The 21,801-nt window shown below is 49.1% G+C and overlaps 1 protein-coding gene across 4 annotated transcripts in view; it reads left to right on the top strand.

Moving 5' to 3' along the window:
- The window catches only part of unc13d (unc-13 homolog D (C. elegans)), a 197,824-nt gene that overhangs the window by 174,743 nt on the left and 1,280 nt on the right, over positions 1-21,801 (top strand). For all 4 annotated transcript variants that reach the window (XM_063030886.1, XM_063030889.1, XM_063030887.1 and 1 more), the window contains 5 exons: positions 877-948; positions 8,505-8,588; positions 15,133-15,253; positions 15,342-15,468; positions 20,880-21,085. In XM_063030886.1, coding sequence (XP_062886956.1) covers positions 877-948; positions 8,505-8,588; positions 15,133-15,253; positions 15,342-15,468; positions 20,880-21,085 — 610 coding nt within the window. The remainder of the gene's footprint in view (positions 1-876; positions 949-8,504; positions 8,589-15,132; positions 15,254-15,341; positions 15,469-20,879; positions 21,086-21,801) is intronic.

The raw sequence follows: 21,801 nt of genomic DNA on the forward strand, positions 1-21,801 counted from the left end.
CAGGGAGGTACTACTGCAGTTGTACAAGGCCTTGGTGAGACCACACCTGGAGTATTGTGTGCAGTTTTGGTCCCCTAATCTGAGGAAAGACATCCTTGCCATAGAGGGAGTACAAAGAAGGTTCACCAGATTGATTCCTGGGATGGCAGGACTTTCATATGAAGAAAGACTGGATGAACTGGGCTTGTACTCGTTGGAATTTAGAAGATTGAGGGGGGTCTGATTGAAACGTATAAGATCCTAAAGGGATTGGACAGGCTAGATGCAGGAAGATTGTTCCCGATGTTGGGGAAGTCCAGAACGAGGGGCCACAGTTTGAGGATAGAGGGGAAGCCTTTTAGGACCGAGATTAGGAAAAACTTCTTCACACAGAGAGTGGTGAATCTGTGGAATTCTCTGCCACAGGAAACAGTTGAGGCCGGTTCATTGGCTATATTTAAGAGGGAGTTAGATATGGCCCTTGTGGCTACGGGGATCAGGGGGTATGGAGGGAAGGTTGGGGCAGAGTTCTGAGTTGGAGGATCAGCCATGATCATAATAAATGGCGGTGCAGGCTCGAAGGGCCGAATGGCCTACTCCTGCACCTATTTTCTATGTTTCTATGTTTCTATCTGTACCGCTGATCAGCTTCTCAAACTGCAGCCAGTGTGCCATGAGTGCTGGCACAGTGCTGTTATGTAAGGAACAGCTTTCGGTTCCGCGGGCTTGCCCTGTGGGTATTGATGAGTCTACAGTTGTTAGCTTGTAATATGTTTGATAAACTTTTAACCAGAATTATTCTGCAAAAATTGGACACCATTCCACAGGGTGTTGGACAATGTTATTCTGCTTGGCTCTGGAAGCCTTGGTTATTGACGGTGAGTTGGTTTGTTGCAGAGTTTGTTACAGTGCTTCCACGCTGAAGGAAATGGTCTGCCCCTGGACAAGCTGCACACCACCAGCTTCGAGGTAAGACCCAGAATGTCAGTAGCCTCGAGGAACACTGCACAGGGATGGAACTTGACTTTAAATTCAGGCTGTGCTCGCCTGTCGTTTGCCAAGAGAGGGCAGGATTACATACTCCACTGAGTTTGCTGTGGTGACCCACTTGTGGGTCTCTGTGCTCATTCATCATTGTGGATGGCTGCTAAGATTCTCGCTAAGTACCATCTAGTCCCAAACTCTCCTTCATGCCCAATCTTTAATACTTTGACCATGTGGTTAGTTGTCACATCTGAACCAGGACAGCCAGTGTCGAAAGACTTTGCCTCCAGCTTCTACACTCTCCACATGGTGATATTTCCCACTCCTTTCCAGAGCACAACAGCTTCCCTGTTCATTGGGTGAAACCGCGCACATTTCTGCACAGACTAACAATTGAAGCTTTGGCACTTATTTTTGAGATCGAGGTAAGAGACACAGCGCCTATAAAGTATCTCCATTCCCACCATCTCTCAGCCCCATGTCCACGTACACTGAGTCCGTGTCTTGTCCTGTCCATACCACACGTACCGCCGTCACTGGGCTATAAACGTGCAGGAGCAATGTGTGGTTCAGTGCCTTGCTCAGGGGCACAACACGCTGCAGATCACTAGTCCAACGCCTTAACCACTTGGCCACGTGTCACCTGTGAATAAATTCACCAAACTCTTCATAGGCGTTTCAGCCATTCCCAATCCCCCATCCCCCATCCCACTGTCACTACCCCATCCCTCACCCCCCACCCCATCCCACTGCCCCACACCACCCCCCCACCCATCCCACTGCCCCACACCACCCCTCACCCCATCCCACTGCCCCTACCACACCCCCCACCCCATCCCACTGCCCCACACCACCCCCCACCCCATCCCACTGCCCCTACCCCACCCCTCACTGCTCACCCCATCCCACTGTCACTACCCCATCCCTCACCCCTCACCCCATCCCACTGCCCCTACCCCATCCCCCACCCCTCACCCCATCCCACTGCCCCTACCCCACCCCCCACTGCTCACCCCATCCCACTGCCCCACACCACCGCTCACCCCATCCCACTGCCCCTACCCCACCCCTCACCCAATCCCACTGCCCCTACCCCACTCCTCACCCAATCCCACTGCCCCTACCCCACCCCCCAACCCTCACCCCATCCCACTGCCCCTACCCCACCCCCCACCTCCCACCCCATCCCACTGCCCCTACCCCACCCCTCACTGCTCACCCCATCCCACTGCCCCACACCACCCCCCACCCCATCCCACTGCCCCTACCCCACCCCTCACTGCTCACCCCATCCCACTGCCCCTACCCCACCCCTACCCCACCCCTCACTGCTCACCCCATCCCACTGCCCCACACCACCCCCCACCCCATCCCACTGCCCCACACCACCCCCCATCCCATCCCACTGCCTCTACCCCACCCCTCACTGCTCACCCCATCCCACTGCCCCTACCCCACCCCTCACCGCTCACCCCATCCCACTGCCCCACACCACCCCCCCACCCATCCCACTGCCCCACACCACCCCTCACCCCATCCCACTGCCCCTACCCCACCCCCCACTGCTCAACCCATCCCACTGCCCCACACCACCCCCCACCCCATCCCACTGCCCCACACCACCCCTCACCCCATCCCACTGCCTCTACCCCACCCCTCACCCCCCACCCCATCCCACTGCCCCACACCACCCCCCACCCCATCCCACTGCCCCACACCACCCCACACCCCATCCCACTGCCCCACACCACCCCCCACCCCATCCCACTGCCCCACACCCCATCCCACTGCCCCTACCCCACCCCTCACCCAATCCCACTGCCCCTACCCCACCCCTCACCCCATCCCACTGCCCCTACCCCACCCCCCACTGCTCACCCCATTCCACTGCCCCTACCCCACCCCCCACTGCTCACCCCATCCCACTGCCCCACACCACCCCCCACCCCATCCCACTGCCCCACACCACCCCTCACTCCATCCCACTGCCCCTACCCCACCCCCCACCCCTCACGCCATCCCACTGCCCCTACCCCATCCCCCACTGCTCACCCCATCCCACTGCCCCTACCCCACCCCTCACTCCATCCCACTGCCCCACACCACCCCCACCCCATCCCACTGCCCCTACCCCACCCCTCACTCCATCCCACTGCCCCACACCACCCCCCACCCCATCCCACTGCCCCACACCACCCCCCACCCCATCCCACTGCCCCACACCACCCCTCACTCCATCCCACTGCCCCTACCACACCGCTCACCCCTCACCCCATCCCACTGCCCCTACCCCACCCCTCACCCCATCCCACTGCCCCTACCCCACCCCTCACCCCATCCCACTGCCCCTACCCCACCCCCCACTGCTCACCCCATCCCACTGCCCCACACCACCCCCCACCCCATCCCACTGCCCCACACCACCCCCCACACCACCCCCCACCCCATCCCACTGCCCCTACCACACCGCTCACCCCTCACCCCATCCCACTGCCCCACACCACCCCCCACCCCATCCCACTGCCCCACACCACCCCACACCCCATCCCACTGCCCCTACCCCACCCCTCACCGCTCACCCCATCCCACTGCCCCTACCCCACCCCTCACCCAATCCCACTGCCCCTACCCCACCCCCCACCCCTCACCCCATCCCACTGCCCCTACCCCACCCCCCACCTCCCACCCCATCCCACTGCCCCTACCCCACCCCTCACCCCATCCCACTGCCCCTACCCCACCACCCACCCCATCCCACTGCCTCTACCCCACCCCTCACCGCTCACCCCATCCCACTGCCCCTACCACACCCCTCACCCCATCCCACTGCCCCACTCCAACCCTCACCCCATCCCACTGCCCCTACCCCACCCCTCACCCCATCCCACTGCCCCTACCCCACCCCTCACCCCATCCCACTGCCCCTACCCCACCTGTCACCCCATCCCACTGTCCCACCCCACCTGTCACCCCATCCCACTGCCCCTACCTCACCCCTCACCCCATTCCACTGTCCCACCCCACCCTCACCCCATCCCACTGCCCCACCCCACCCCTCACCGCTCACCCCATCCCACTGCCCCCACCCCACCCCTCACCCCTCACCCCATCCCACTGCCCCTACCCCACCCCTCACCCCAGCCCACTGCCCCACCTCACCCCATACCACTGCCCCCACCCCACCCCTCACACCTCACCCCATCCCACTGCCCCACCCCACCCCTCACACCATCCCACTGCCCCTACAACACCCCTCACGCCATCCCACTGCCCCTACCCCACCCCTCACCCATCCCACTGCCCCTACCCCACTCCTCACCCCATCCCACTGCCCCTACCCCACCCTCACCCCATCCCACTGCCCCACCTCACCCCTCACCCCATCCCACTGCCCCACCTCACCCCTCACCCCATCCCACTGCCCCATCACACCCCTCACCCCATCCCACTGCCCCACCTCACCCCTCACCCCTCACCCCATCCCACTGCCCCCATCCCACGCCTCACCCCATCCCACTGCCCCTACCACACCCCTCATCCCCATCCCATTGCCCCACCTCACCCCTCACCCCATCCCACTGCCCCTACCCCACTCCTCACCCCATCCCACTGCCCCCAACCCACCCCTCACACCATCCCACTGACCCACCCCACCCCTCACCCCATCCCACTGCCCCTACCCCACCCCTCACCCAAGCCCACTGCCCCACCTCACCCCATCCCACTGCCCCTATCCCACCCCTCACCCCCATCCCACTGCCCCTACACCACCTCTCACCCTATCCCACTGCCCCTACCCCACCGCTCACCCCTCACCCCATCCCACTGCCCCTACCCCACCCCTCACCCCATCCCACTGCCCCTACCCCACCCCTCACCCCATCCCACTGCCCCTACCCCACCCCTCACCCCCATCCCACTGCCCCTACCCCACTCCTCACCCCATCCCACTGCCCCTACCCCACCCCTCACCCCATCCCACTGCCCCTACCCCACCCCTCACCCCCATCCCACTGCCCCTACCCCACCCCTCACCCCATCTCACTGTCCCTACCCCACCACTCACTCCTCACCCCATCCCACTGCCCCTACCCCACCACTCACCCCCATCCCACTGCCCCTACACCACCTCCCTCCCTATCCCACTGCCCCTACCCCACCCCTCACCCCCATCCCACTGCCCCTACCCCACCCCTCACCCCCATCCCACTGCCCCTACCCCACCTCTCACCCCATCCCACTGCCCCTACCCCACCTCTCACCCCATCCCACTGCCCCTACCCCACCTCTCATCCCGTCCCACTGCCCCTACCCCACCTCTCATCCCATCCCACTGCCCCAACCCCACCTCTCATCCCATCCCACTGCCCCGACCCCACCCCTCACCTCATCCCACTGCCCCACCTCACCCCATCCCACTGCACCCACCCCACACCTCACCACATCCCACTGCCCCTACCCCACCGCTCAGCCCATCCCACTGCCTCTACCCCACCCCTCACCCCATCCCACTGCACCCACCCCACACCTCACCACATCCCTCTGTCCCTACCCCACCGCTCACCCCTCACACCATCCCACTGCCAACACCCCACCCCTCACCCCATCCCACTGCCTCCACCCCACCCCTCACCCCATCCCACTGCCCCCACCCCAACCCCCACCCCATCCCACTGCCCCACCCCACCCCTCACCCCTCAGCCCATCCCACTGCCCCTACCCCACCTCTCACCCCAACCCACTGCCCCTACCCCACTCCTCACCCCATCCCACTGCCCCACCCCACCCCTCACCCCATCCCACTGCCCCTACCCCACCCCTCACCCCATCCCACAGTCCCACCCCTCACCCCATCCCACTGCCCCTACCCCACACCTCACCCCTCACCCCATCCCACTGCCTCCACCACACCCCTCACCCCATCCCACTGCTCACCCCTCACCCCATCCCACTGCCTCCACCCCCCCACCCCATCCCACTGCCTCCACCCCACCCCTCACACCATCCCACTGCCCCTGCCCCACCTCTCACCCCAACCCACTGCCCCTACTCCACCGCTCACCCCTCACCCCATCCCACTGCCCCTACCCCACCGCTCACCCCTCACCCCATCCCCCTGCCCCTCACCCCCATCCCACTGCCCCTACCCCACCTCTCACCCCATCCCACTGCCCCTACCCCACTCCTCACCCCATCCCACTGCCCCCACCCCACACCCCATCCCACTGCCCCTACCCCACCCCTCACCTCATCCCACTGCCCCACCTCACCCCATCCCACTGCACCCACCCCACCCCTCACCCCATCCCACTGCACCCACCCCACCCCTCACACCATCCCACTGCCCCTACCCCACCCCTCACCCCATCCCACTGACCCTACCCCACCCCACCCCCCATCTCATTGTCCCTAACTCCATCCCACTACCCCACCCCAACCCTCACCCCATCTCATTGTCCCTACCCCATCCCTCACCCCCATCCCACTACCCCACCCCTCCCCTCACCCCCATCCTACTGCCCCAACTCCATCCCAGACCCCCCCATCTCATTGTCCCTACCCCTATCCCACCCCTCGCTCCCCCAATCCCACCAACCCAGAGACTTGCACCTTTGTTTTAAATCAGGGCCTCCTTAATCCTGGATACAAGAGCAGAACACGAGGTGCTGTTCCTCTAATCTATGTCTGGCCAAAATTTGGTGGTAGATGAGTCCATGTTGGTGTGGAATGGGAAGTGGAATTAAATTGACCGGCCACTTGTTGTTATGGCAGGATGCTTGATAAATCGTCCCCCAATCTATATCGGTTCTCAGAGATTTTTGAGGAGACCATATCAGATGCAATAAATGAAACTGATAAATTCAAACGTGAAGGACTGCCTTACCTGGAGGACTGTTTGTGGCCCTGAGTGGTGGTGAGGGAAGATGTGTAACATTTAGAATGGTTGCTGGGAAAAGTGTCTGGAGGGGGAATTGGAGGATTATTTATTATATCCTCTTGTTCGAGACACTCGAGTTACTCAATCTCACTTGTTTTACATGCCCCCTTAAGATCTCCTGTTTCAATAATATCATCTCTTGTTCTTCTGAGTTCCGAAAGATACAAGTCTAATTTTATCAGCCTTCTGAAAATCAAATCCACTGTTTCTATAGGCTTCCCTTTATTATCTCCACTTGTTCCATCCTCAAAGACCTCCAGGAATTTGTCAAAGGTGATTTTCCTTTCATAAAACCACATTAACTTGATTTGATTACATTTAATTGACTAGCTGCTTGTTCCCTGATAATAAACTCACAGCAGTCCTACAGTTACACATTTCTGTCTCTGAACAAGGGTGTCACCCTCATGGTTTTCCAATCCGCCTGCCCTCTCCTGGAAGTCACGAGTTTGGCAATTTTTCAAACAGTGGTTCCACTATCTCTGTTAGCTTCATTTGTTAAAACCATCACATTAAGCTACTCAATTCCAGTGGCTTGGCTAACTTAAGTTTTAATATTTGACATGTGGTTTGTTACATGTTCTATTTGAAGATACCCCATCAGAAATCATTGAGATATTTGCAGTGTCCTCCACCATGAAGACTGGAGCCAAGTAATTCAGTGTTTCCTGGTTTCCAGAGATCTCCATGCTACTGGCCTCTCTCATTTCTTTTCTATTTATTATACTTCCTATCACTTGACCCCCCCCCCCCATTTAGGTTAAAGGCACGTTTGGATTTAACAGTAAGACCATAAGGAATAGCAGCAGAACTAGGCCATTCAACTCCTCAAGACTGTTCTCTATTCCATCGTGGCTGATTTATTATCCCTCTCAACCCCATTCTCCTGCCTTCTCCCCGTAATCTGTCTAATCCTTCGGCAGCCTCTCTGCTTTCTCAGCACTATCTGCCCTCCATCTATCTTTGAATTGTCCACAAACTTGGCCATAAAGCCTTCCAGTCCCAACACTGACCCCCGTGACGTACGACTAGTCACTTGCAGCCAACTAGAAAAGCCTCTCTTTATTCCCACTCTTTGCGTCCTGCCATCAGCCAATTTTCTATCCATCCTAGTATTGTTCCTGTAAAACCACGGCCTCTTATCTTGTTTAGCAGCCTCCTGTGTGGCACCTAGTTATTCTAGGGTGCTAGTTATACAATTCATGGTTTAAATGAAGTCCATCCCAATGGAAGAGCTCCCTGCTACCCCAGTTGTGCTGCCAAAGCCCACGAGTCAGAACCCATTTCTCCCACACGATTCTGGGAGCTACGCATTGACTTTTCCTATTATATTTACTCTGTGCCAGTTTGCATGCAAATCAGCTAAAAGTCTGAGAATTATCCAAACCTGGGCAATACTCTGAACTGCTCATAGTCCCTCCAGAAAATTTGTAATTCTGTACTGTAATTCTTGAGGTAGGAAATCTGTCCCTTAAGTCTTTACTGAGTCCTAACTCTACATGTTTAACTTGTGATCCCTGGTGTTTATCTGCCTGCTTACTTACTACTTTTGCAGATCTTTGCTTACTGCCATGTCTTAGTGTAACTTTTGCTTTTATTTCAGGCTCTTGATGCTCATTTGACTCTGAACGCTGCAAGCACTCACCAATTAATCCAGAAGTATTGTGCAAAGAAGATTCAGCAGCAGGTCAGGAGTGTTGTATGTCTTCTAATCTGTGTGAAAGTATGTTGAGTATAGTAGGTCTATCATAATTCCAGGTGAAGAGAAAGAGTTTGAAATATGCCAACAAATTAGTTATCAGAGCTATTGTTTACAAGTAAGGAACACATAAGCACCCTGTATAAGTTCCGTCTGGGAAAAATCTTTACACATTTATTTCTGCAATTAAAGATACTTAATTACCGGTGAACATAATTTCTGTGTATTCAGTAACTGATGTTTTGAGATGAGAGCGAAGAAAATTGAGTTACTGGGAATCAGAGTTTGACAAACGGGGGCTCTCATGAAGGTTGTAAGAGGATTCAGGGATTGAAGTGAAGGGATTCAGAACTAGGAATTCCAGCAATGGGATCCGAGGGCAGACAAGCTGACTACCAATGGGAAGGTGGATTGGGAGGTCTGTATCAGAGATCCACTGAAAGGAATGGAGAATGTCAGGGAGTGTTCTTGGGTCAGAAGAGTCTATAAAGATAAGACGTGCCAGTTCACTGAGGGATTTAATAGCAAGTACTCAGAACTAATGCAGCCTATTTCAGCAGACCTTTTCTTGCCATATCATTCACTCCTTCCTCATCTTATCCACTGGTCTCCTCCTCTCATATCCTTCAATCCCCACCTCAACATCTGTTTCTTCACAAATACATCCAATTGTCTCTTGATCCACAGTTTCCATTTAACTGTTACAGTTCCTTACATTTTGGTCATATTATAGTCCGGTATGGGTCTCTTTAGAAGCTAACTCTGTTAATAAGTTTTCTATCATTTCTCTTCTTGGATCCTCACTTCCTTTATCTTTAAGTAAACTAACTGACAATTTGGTAGTTAAACATACTTTGAGGGTCTGGGTACAATTTAGAAAATATTTTGGTTTATTGAGATTTTCTCTTTCTAGTCCCACATTTTCTAAGTATTTTTTTAAACCTTCTATGACTGATCTAGTTTTTAAAGAATGGGATAGATTGGGTATTAAATGCGTCCAGGATTTGTTTGTTGGAGGAAGTCTTGTTTTGTTTGAGCAATTGTCAGCCAAGTATAGTTTATCAAAAACCCACTTTTTTCAATATCTACAAATTAGAGACTTTCTGCGATCTCAATCATATACATTTCCTAAAAGTCCTGATAAGAACTTATTAGATGTAATTTTTAATTTGAAACCATTTCATAATGGTTCAATAGCTAATATTTACGGTATGTTGCTGGGAATGAGAAATGCTCCTTCTAGACAAAATTAAAAATCTTTGGGAACAAGACTTACAGACTTCAATTTCTAAGGAAACTTGGAATGAAATTTTAAAATTGGTCAATTCATTTTAAAATTCATCGTTATGTGCCCACCACTCCCTCTTACAATTTAATTACAATTTAAAGTGGTCCATAGGGCCCACATGATCAAAGATAAGCTACCTCATTTTTATTTGGATATATATCCCTTTTGTGAGGTAATAATGGAGAAGTTCCATTGTTATTTGTCATCTATATCAGTGATCTGGATGATAATGTGGTAAATTGGATCAGCAAATTTGCTGATGATACAAAGGTTGGAGGTGTAGTAGACGGTGAGGTAGGTTTTCAGAGCCTGCAGAGGGACTTGGACCAGCTGGAAAAATGGGCTGAAAAATGGCAGATGGAGTTTAATACAGACAAGTGTGAGGTATTGCACATTGGAAGGACAAACCAAGGTAGAACATACAGGGTTAATGGTAAGGCACTGAGGAGTGCAGTAGAACAGAGGGATCTGGGAATACAGATACAAAATTCCCTAAAAGTGGCGTCACAGGTAGATAGGGTCATAAAGAGAGCTTTTGGTACATTGGCCTTTATTAATCAAAGTATTGAGTATAAGAGCTGGAATGTTATGACAAGGTTGTATAAGGCATTGGTGAGGCCGAATCTGGAGTATTGTGTTCAGTTTTGGTCACCAAATTACAGGAAGGATATAAATAAGGTTGAAAGAGTGCAGAGAAGGTTTACAAGGATGTTTCCGGGACTTGAGAAACTCAGTTACAGAGAAAGGTTGAATAGGTTAGGACTTTATTCCCTGGAGCGTAGAAGAATGAGGGGAGATTTGATAGAGGTATATAAAATTATGATGGGTATAGATAGAGTGAATACAAGCAGGCTTTTTCCACTGAGGCAAGGGGAGAAAAAAACCAGAGGACATGGGTTAAGGGTGAGGGGAAAAAGTTTAAAGGGAACATTGGGGGGGGCTTCTTCACACAGAGAGTGGTGGGAGTATGGAATGAGCTGCCAGACGAGGTGGTAAATGCGGGTTCTTTTTTACCATTTAAGAATAAATTGGACAGATACATGGATGGGAGGTGTATGGAGGGATATGGTCCGTGTGCAGGTCAGTGGGACTAGGCAGAAAATGGTTCGGCACAGCCAAGAAGGGCCAAAAGGCCTGTTTCTGTGCTGTAGTTTTTCTATGGTTTCTATGGTTTTCTAAGCTTCACTAATTCATATGTTTTAGACATGTCTTAGGCTACGTCCACACTACGCCGGATAATTTTGAAAACAAAGCTTTTTCTCTTCGTTTTGACCCTCCATCCACACTGAAACAGCGTTTTCATCCTCCGAAAATGGAGATTTTCGAAAACACTCTCCAGAGTGTGTAAATTTGAAAACGATTGTTTCGTGTTGTAGTGAGGATGGGGTAAACGGAGAGATTTTAAAATGTTGTCATGACAACACCACAACAACAATGCTTTTTCTGCTTCTGCTTGGGACTGCGCAAACACTGCCGGACGGCTGTTTTTGGTCCTTGGTTCTTGATCCTCCAAAATATTCCGCGTGGAATTTAAACTAGAGGTGGCTTTCAAGCTGGTCCCCTCGGTTTCTCTGTTCTTCTGCCCGTACCCTCTGGTCTCCCAGTCTGCGGTGGTCGTACCCTCGATCTCCTGTACCCTGTGGTCTCCAAGCCGGCACTGTTGCTGACTGACCACCGCTGTTATAACACGCAGTTGGTGTGAACAGCGTAAGAGTTAAATTGTAAAGTGAGCTTTTTGGACTAGATCCCCTAAAGTGATTTGATTGAGTATATCTTTAAAAATACTAATGTCAGAAATACTGCGCCGGTCTGGCGGCAGAAGATTCCACTCTCTTGGTTCTAGGTTCTTGATCCTCCAAAATATTCCGCATGGAATTTAAACTGGAGGTGGCTTAAGAGGGAGATTTTTGAGGAAGAAAAGCTGCCTTAAATTTAATTGGGTTTGGTTGTGTGACTGTGTAGGATTAAGATTATTCTATGCTTTTATTGTGTGGGGGGAAAATGAATTGCTGTACACATCTGACTTGGTAGTTAGTATTTCAAATTGAGTTGAGTGCCCTCTTCTGCTCCTAATAGGGTTTGATGTGGGATTGGTAGTCTATGTTGAGTTGACCATTTAACATTTTGTAATTGTTGATCTTGGGTAGAGGACGGCTTCATGCGTGTGTTGTTTACTTTATTGTCTACGTTAATAGCTTGTTTGGAATTAAACATCTCCACTGCTTTGCTGACTTTGTAGTCGTTTGTAACTCGCAGAAACGGCTCGACTTCATTGTCTGTCTAAACGAAGAAGTCCGGTCTGATTTTCCCAGTTTTCTTTGTATTCCTCGAAGACATTGTTGAAAACTTTCTTTCGCTGTTGTGTAGGTACTCTAGTATATGGGGTGTCAGGGAGGGGTAGCACCTCTGGTGGGGGAACATGTCGCATCCTTTTCAGGGCGGTTGGTCCACCTTTGGTCCCCACCTGACACTCAGCTCTCACCTGTGGCTCCCTGTAGCTGTTTGCATGCGACAGCGTCCACACCCCGGGCAACGGCTTCGACAAGCCGGCTAAACCAGGTGAGGGTAGCCAACGGGTCTCAAACCCTTGGTGAGATAGGGAGTTGTCTATCCCAGCATGTGAAGACAGACTCCGGCGGATTGAGTGGACGAGACCTATGGAAGGTCCAACGGTCAAGAAGGCGGTCTCTGCAAGCGTCGTGGAACGTGTAGAGCAGGACAAGACACAGAAGACGTCCTGGTCACCCACTGCACCTAGTCCCATCTCCAGCCGTCTAGACTCTGTCTTGCCACTGGACTCAGATGGGAATTGGGAAGAGAGAGTGAGGCTGACGCTGCACAACTCTCCCTCACTTAAATCCAAATCACGCGCTAGTCTCAACACCTTCATAATGGTGTCGAGGTCCTCTTCGACGTCAACGATGGACGAACAACAACAACAACAGGTACTCTAGTTTTTGACCAATAGAAATAGCACAACGCCGCTGCAGAAACGTAAATATTATACCGTTTCCTCTTCGCTTGTTTTCTGCGCATGCACAGTAGGAGTAGATTCGCCCAAATATCTGTTTTAGTGTGGACAGAGATATTTTGAAAAACGCCTAGTGTGGACGCCTGTCATTTTTACTCGAAACCGATGTTTTCAAAATTATCCGGTCTAGTGTGGACGTAGCCTGAGTCTTGGGAAATACTGGAAGGGAATATTTCAAACTTTCTCTGTACTTTTCGAAGTAAATTTTAACCCTTTGACTGCTTTACTCGGTATTGTTGGAGAAAAAGATATTATTCTGGAGACACCTCATTTGCACATTTTGGCTTTTATTTCTCTTATAGCTAGGAGAGCGCTCTTGCTTAAATGTAAGGATGTCGTTCCACCTACTCACGCTCAATGATGTTGATGTTATGTCATATTTAAATTTAGAAAAGATCCGTTGTTCAATTTCTGAATCCTGCCAAGACTTTCACACATTGTAGGGACCATTTTAGAACTATTTTCAAAGTCTTTGATTTGTTGTTAAAGTACAGATGTTGGCTAATAACATATTTCACTCTATGATAGGGATTTTTTTCCTTCTTTCTTTACCAAGCAGCTTTGATCTTGGTCGTGGGTTTACATTTTTTTCTGTATATTAATAAAATTATCATATTTCAATATTATGATTTAATTTAATTTACATGAACATAGAGTAATGAGGTTGCAAGTGTGATTCAAATATGTATTGGTATTATTTTATCTTTTTTTAACATATACTTCTTGTACTCTGTATTCTTTTATGTAAAAATTAATAATAAAAATATTGAAAAGAACTGCTACAAGGCCGACTGGTGGTGCAATGTCATCAGCGCCGGACCCGGGAGCAGAGGTTCCCGGGTTCGAATCCAGTCGGAGCCGCTCCTGGGTACGCTTTCCATCCATGCCGGGTTGAGTGTCGAGATCGCAACAGGACCTCGTAAAATAAAGGGAAAAATACTGTGAAAATGTCTGTGTGAGGAGTGGCCCGCCACACAGTCTCCCTCTCGCTCTGCAAGAGAAAAAGGACATCATCATGGATGCACACTCCCACACACGCACAGACTCGCACGCACGCAGGCACACACAAAAAGATTAAAAAAGAAATAAATAATAATAAAAAAGAAAAGAAGTGTTACAGCTGTCCCTGACTTCGCTACCCATGTGCATATTTGTGAGAGGAATGCATTTAGAAGCACTTCACCATGAAGACCTGCCAGGTCACATGGTGGGGTGAGGACCACTTTACCTTACAAATCCCGACAGTCAGCCCTCGCAGGACAATGTGAACTGACTTACCCCACACTAGCCTTTTTTGGGTAACAAGGCTGACTTGTTATCATGCTTCACTTGTAAAAATAAACCCATTTGTAGATGTGCATGAAAGAATGGTCTCATACATTCACATTTTCTGCCTATGAAACAACATTTAGAACCAATGGATTGCCATCCGGAGGGGTTGGAATCTCATTCGGAGCAGTTGGGGGAAGGGTTCAGGAAATGGAAAGGTCAGAAAGAGGCAAAATTCAAGTGTCAGAGAAATCTATCGCACCTCTGATGGTGTGGGAATGTATCCAGTCTGTACTACGTCCGTCCGAGGAAAGAACACAATGGGGCAGTATATCGGAAACTTTTACTATGTTTCCTGATTATTGATACTCTTCTCCTGCAACTTGACAAGACCACACTGAAGAAGATTTACAACATCTAACCCTTGTTAGAACCGGCCTTGAAATGTTGAATGCAAAAGTGTAGATGAAGCTTTATTGCACTGTATTGCCCTGGAATGTTTGGGTGAATGTAGAGAGAACTTGGTGTACTAAATTGTTTGGAAGTTAGGTGTTTAATTTCTTCTAAAGATCTTAATATTATCCAAACTCCACACTTAAGCATGTAATTAAGCTGATGTTGCAATATTGTGCTGAGGCTGTTGCAAATGAGAGGATAAACCAGGCTGCCATCTCAAGTAAGTCAATGATATTCCAAGTGAAGTCAGTGTGCCTGACTTACAGCGGCCAGCTACTGTAGTTGTCTGATCATTTGGTCACTGCTGTTTGTGGAACCTGCAGAGCAGGAGCTGATTGCTGCAGTTAACAGCAGAACCATTCAAAGCTGGAATATGAAATGTGGAACATAACTGTAAAAACTTGTTTCTTTTAACATTCCTTACCTTGAGGACTAATGAGATTTACACTACCCATTTTCTTCTAACAGTTCTTCTCTTTGATTTTAAGGCTACTGAGGAAACATCCAAGTATGGTGCCATCACTTTAAAAGCGTTTTACGACAATCAACTCCAAAAGCTCCATGTAGAAATCCTAAACGCAGTCAACCTCATTCCACTGGATTCGAATGGTAAGACGAAAGATGGGTTTCGGTTTGAGGAGATCAGTTGCTCCTTTGGACTCTTTCCACTCATTCTCTCCATGACTCTCCTGTTCAGGTGCCAGTGATCCTTTTGTGGAGTTGACTTTGCAACCCAAGCATGTCTTCCCATTGGTTGAAGCCAAAACCACAAAGTGCAAGTACAATGACCTCAATCCGCTCTTTGATGAGAGCTTTGAATTCAGGTACACTGTGAATGCTGATGCCGTTTATGTTGTCGATACTTCGAAATCTGAATGTTCCCCCTTTCTCCTCCTCCTCAGGATGCAGAAACAACTTAGTTCCACTCTGTTTTAGTGGATCCTGAGGTGTCCAAAGAGGCAGACCCTTCTCGAGGCCTATGGAGAGCTTCGGAGATCATTCCACAGGGTGATGATGAAACTGACTCCATGAAGACAGTGTTCCTCCTTGGGTTTGGGCAGACTTAAGGGGCTACATTGCCCTGTTCATGATCTTAAATTATCACTTCTTTACACTGCGCTCATTGGCTCAGTTCATTAATAAACTTTTGTAATTTAATGCTGCCTCCATGAACATCATTGTCGAACTGGAATATGGGGTTCCTATCTATTTGTCTTAGTTTATAATTGTCACAGCCACAACACACATCTTTGCAGGTCTCCATTGAACATTTTATGCCAATTGTGTCACTTGGTCTGTCCCCCTCTCCACCTGACCACAGACTTTCCCTGTTGTTCTCACTTCCTGCAACTTAAAACCTGTACGAACTCGGCCAAAACGTCAGCTGTTTGTTCCTCTCTCTAGGTGCTGCACGACCTGTTGAGTTCCTCCAGCATTCTGTGTGTGTTGCTCTTTGGTAGCATTTCCCAGTCCTGCCGAAAGGTGATTAACCCAAAACATTAGCTCTGCCTTTCTCTGTAGAAGCTGCCTGCCCAGCTGAGTGTTTCCAGCATTTCAATCCTGTTATTTCACAGACTGATTGATCTGTGTATCTCCAGCTCCTTCCTTCACCTTTTCTTCAATAATGGAGTGACATCTATGTGAATGATTCCTGAGTCATGGGAACTTTGGAAAGTCTGTGGTTAAACTATGTGCAATGTTCCCATCCATTGCTCATACAATCCTGGGATTGGCCCCTCTTGCCCTGCTGATTTGTTACCCTCCTGTCCCATTGTATTTTTCATATTTGCATGAGTCAGACCCTACCTGAATTCTGCAATAAATTTCCTTGGAATGTCACATTTCATATAAACATGGTATCGAAGGAGGACTCACTGACTGAGTCTATCCCCATTCTCAGAGCAGTCCCATCAGCTGCTTTCCCCGACCTACCTCCATGGTCATCAGTTCTCTTCACTTCCCAACCACTCACCTAGAGCTGTCAACCAGCACATCCTTTGGATGTGGGCAGAAATCTACACAGTCACAGGAAGAATGATGCAGACTGCACAATACTGTGTTGCTGGAGGTGTGAGACAGGCCCCTCTGCACCCTTTCTATAAGCAAGCTCTCCTCTATCCTCATTCTGCACGTGGCCAAAGGGCATTTGACCTGAGATGTTAGTTTGTTTCTCTTACCACAGATGCTGTCTGATCTGGTAAGCATTTTCAGTGATTTCTGTTTTATTTCAATTTACAGTATCTGCATTTTTTTTTTCAAATATCATGGTTTTCCAATTCCTTATTTTCGTTCAAGATCTTGGTTATCAATTGTCAAATGCTGTACATAGCCGCTGAATTCTCTCTTCTTTACCATTTTTTGACTTTGATGTCGCTTGGAATTGTAATTTCAATTTCTTTCTCTGTACCTTGTGCTCTGTTTCCTTACCTCTTGTTGTCCTTTGAATTGGTCAGTGGTCGACACTCTTTCTTGCTGTCTGATCAGCTAATACTATGAGATTCAAACTTTCAACCCTCTTCAAATTCTCCATGCCCTTGAACCTCCACAACTTCTCCCGTCTCTGATTCTGGCCTCTTGTATATCCCTAATTAACTTGATTCCCTGATTCCCCTTCTCAGCTGCTCTCCCTCTCCACACTCGAAAAATTTCAAGACCCACCCATCTGACCAAGTTTGTGGTTACCTGGTCATAGTATCTATCAGATATCAGATTTTACTCGATAATATTCCTTGGGGTGCCTTACTATGTTAGAGACGTTTTAATCGCTGCTGTATGCTCCACCCACCACCAAAGTTTTTTTTTTGTTCTCAGTCGCCATTCTACAGTGGGTTATTTAATCTCAGATTATCATGATGAAGCATGATCACTGATGTCCATTGCCTTTCAGTCAGGAGGAGAAAGCCTGGCTGAATCTTTGTTTTCTCATCTAGTCATACAGAGGGCACTATGACAGTCTCACAGACCCGGCAAGAACCAAGCCTGACGCCGTTCAGGCCTGAAAACATAAAGTGCCAATGATGCGCTATCGTACATCTTGTGTCACCACAAGAAAATCAAAATTGCCCTGGTATTTTGAGCCTGAAATAGAAACATAGAACATAGAAAACCTACAGCACAATACAGGCCCTTCAGCCCACAAAGCTGTGCCGAACATGTCCTTACCTCAGAAATTACCTAAGCTTACCCATAGCCCTCTATTTTTCTGAGCTCCATGTACATATCCAGGAGTCTCTTAAAAGACCCTATTGTATCCACCTCCACCACCGTCGCCGGCAACCCATTCCACGCACTCACCACTCTCTGCGTAAAAAAAACTTACCCCTGATATCTCCTCTGTACCTACTTCCAAGCACCTTAAAACTGCGCCCTCTCATGTTAGCCATTTCAGCCCTGGGAAAAAGCCTCTGACTATCCACACGATCAATGCCTCTCATCATCTTATACACCTCTATCAGGTCACCTCTCATCCTCTGTCACTCCAAGGAGAAAAGGCCGAGTTCACTCAATCTATTCTCATAAGGCATGCTCCCCAATCCAGGCAACATCCTTGTAAATCTCCTCTGCACCCTTTCTATAGTTTCCACATCCTTCCTGTAGTGAGGCGATCAGAATTGAGCACAGTACTCCAACTGGGGTCTGAGCAGGGTCCTATATAGATGTAACATTATCTCTCAGCTCTTAAACTCAATCCCACGATTGATGAAGGCCAATGTACTGTACGCTTTCTTAACCACAGAGCCAACCTGTGCAGAGTCTTGAGTGTCCTATGGACTCGGACCCCAAGATCCCTCTGGTCCTCTACACTGCCAAGGATCTTACTTTTTATTCACAGTTATTTAGTAAATAACACTATTCTTTGCATTTCTGGTCAGATGCTAACTGCATTTCATTGGCTTTGTACCTGTACTCGGCACAATGACAAAAAAGTTGAATCTAATCTAATTAATACTATATTCTGTCATCATATTTGACCTACCAAAATAAACCACCTCACACTTATCTGGGTTGAATTCCATCTGCCACTTCTCAGCCCAGTTTTGCATCCTATCAATACCCTGCTGTAACCTCTGACAGCCACAACACCCCCAATCTTTGTGTCATCAGCAAATTTACTAACCCACCCCTCCACTTCTTCATCCAGGTCATTTATAAAAATCACGAAGAGCAGGGGTCCCAAAACAGATCCCTGAGACACTCCACTGGTGACCGACCTCCATGCAGAATATGACCCCTCTACAACCACTCTTTGCCTTCTGTGGGCAAGCCAGTTCTGGATCCACAAGGCAATGTCCCCTTGGATCCCATGTCTTCTTACTTTCTCAAGAAGCCTTGCATGGGGAAGCTTGTCAAATGCCTTGCTGAAATCCTTATACACTACAGCTACTGCTCTACCTTCATCAATGTGTTTAGTCACATCCTCAAAAAATTCAATCAGGCTCGTAAGGCACGACCTGCCTTTCACAAAGCTATGCTGACTATTCCTAATCATATTATGCCTGTCCAAATGTTCGTAAATCCTGCCTCTCAGGATCTTCTCCATCAACTTACCAATCACTGAAGTAAGACTCACAGGTCTATAATTTCCTGGGCTATCTCTACTCCCTCTCTTGAATAATGTAACAACATCCACAACCCTCCAGTCCAATGGAACCTCTCCCATCCCCATTGATGATGCAAAGATCATCACCAGAGGCTCAGCAATCTCCTCCCTCACCTCCCACGGTAGCCTGTGGTACATCTCGTCCAGTCCCAGTGATTTATCCAACTTGCTGCTTTGGAAAAGCTCCTGCACAACTCCTCTTTCTTAATATCTACATGCTCAAGCTTTTCAGTCCGCTGTAAGTCATTTCTACAATCACCGAGATCCTTTTCTGTAGTGAATACTGAAGCAAAGTACTCATTAAGCACCTCTGCTACCTCCTCTGGTTCCATACACACTTTTCCACTGTCACACTTGATTGGTCCTATTCTCTCACGTCTTATCCTCTTGCTCTTCACATACTTGTAGAATGCCTTGGGGTTTTCCTTAATCCTGCCCGCCAAGGCCTTCTCATGGCCCCTTCTGGCTCTCCTAATTTCTTTCTTGAGCTCCCTCCTGGTAGCCTTATAATCTTCTAAAACTCTATCATTACCTAGCTTTTTGAACCTTTCATAAGCTCTTCTTTTCTTGACTAGATTTACAACAGCCTTTGTACACAATGGTTGCTGTATCCTACCATCCCTTCCCTGTCTCATTGGAATATACCTATGCAGAACACCACGCAAATATCCCCTGAACATTTGCCACATTTCTTCTGTACCTTTCCCTGAGAACATCTGTTTCCAACTTATGCTTGATAGCCTCATATTTCTCCTTACTCCAATTAAATGCTTTCCTAACTTGTCTGTTCCTATCCCTCTCCAATGCTATGGTAAAGGAGATAGAATTGTGATCACTATCTCCAAAATGTACTCCCATTGAGAGATCTGACACCTGACCAGGTTCATTTCCCAATACCAGATCAAGTACAACCTCTCCTCTTGTAGGCTTATCTACATATTGTGTCAAGAAACCTTCTTGAACACACCTAACAAACTCCACCCCATCTAAAATCCTCGCGCTAAGGAAATGCCAATCAATATGTGGGAAATTAAAATCTCCCACCACAACAACCCTGTTATTATTACATCTTTCCAGAATCTGTCTCACTATCTGTTCCTCGATGTCCCTGTTACTATTGGGTGGTCTATAAAAAACCACACAGTAGAGATATTGACCCCTTCCTGCTCCTAACTTCCACCCACAGAGACTCTGTAGACAATCCCTCCATGACTTCCTCCTTTTCTGCAGCTGTGACACTATCTCTGATCAACAGTGCCATGCTCCCACCTCTTATGTCTCCCTCCCTGTCCTTTCTGAAACATCTAAAGCCTGGCACTTGAAGTAGCCATTCCTGCCTCTGCATCATCCAAGTCCCTGCAATGGCCACAACACACAGCTCCAAGTACTGAGACTGGGTGATGGGAAGCTGCAGATTGTTGGCAGGGTGGGTGAGATGGTTGTTGTTGTTGTGGCAGAGATTGTTACACACCTAGTCATGAGTTAACACAGTTGCACATTATACCGCAGCTGAAACTCGGTATTTGCAGAATTATAGATTTGCAAAATTTGCAAGAAAGGAAGATGAGTGTGCGGAATGTGTAAGAACTTTCCCGGCTGTGTGGTAATTGACGTTGTGGTGTACTTTCTGTGCAGCGATATTACTCCAGAGCAGTGTCGGACTGAGGGAGCCTGCCTGCTGCTCACTGTCTTCGATCACGATACCTTGCTCAGTGATGACCTGGAAGGGGAAGCGTACTTTCCTCTGCAAGACATTCCAGGACTGGACAGCACGGACGAAACGATCACCATTAGCAAGGTTCCTCAGACCCGACTGGCTCTTGGCCATCCAAAACGAAAAGGTGAGAGTAAGGTCACAAGAGATTCTGCAGATGCTGGAGATCTAGATCAACACACACATAACACTTGAGGAACTCAGCAGTATCTAGGGACTAAATTAAAATACAGAACCAAGAATGTGACCTGAGCCACATGCAAACTGGCACAGGGTCAGTAAACTATGTGTGTGGCTCAAAGACTGGTTTGTCAGAAGTGGGTTTGAATTCGTGGGACATTGGCACCTATATTGAGGAAGCGGGGAGCTGTTCCGATGGGACAGGCTCCATCTGGACTGTGATGGGACCAGGATGCTGGTGAATGAAAGAATGCCATAGTTGGGAGCTTAACATCCAAGAATACACATTGCATCGAAAAGTCAGGCAGGTGGGCAGATGGGGTGGTGTGGCTCTGTTGGTAAAAAAAAAAAAAATGAAATTAAACCATTAGAAGTGACATAGGATCAGAAGATGTAGAATCTTTGTGGGTAGAGTTGAGAAACTGCGAGGATTAAAAGACCTTGATTGGTGTTATATACAGGCCTCTGAACCATGGCCAGAATGTGCGGTACAAATTACAATGGCAGATGGAAAAGGATCCTCTAAAGGGCAATGATACTATGGTCATGGGGTATTTCAAAATGCAGATGAATCAGGTTGGAGATGGATCCCAAGGGAAGGAATTTGTAGAATACATACGAGATGGCCTTTTAGAGCAGCTCGTGATCGAGCCCACTGGAGAA

Source organism: Mobula hypostoma, chromosome 22 (assembly GCF_963921235.1).
Source record: "Mobula hypostoma chromosome 22, sMobHyp1.1, whole genome shotgun sequence".
Classification (NCBI taxonomy): domain Eukaryota; kingdom Metazoa; phylum Chordata; class Chondrichthyes; order Myliobatiformes; family Myliobatidae; genus Mobula; species Mobula hypostoma.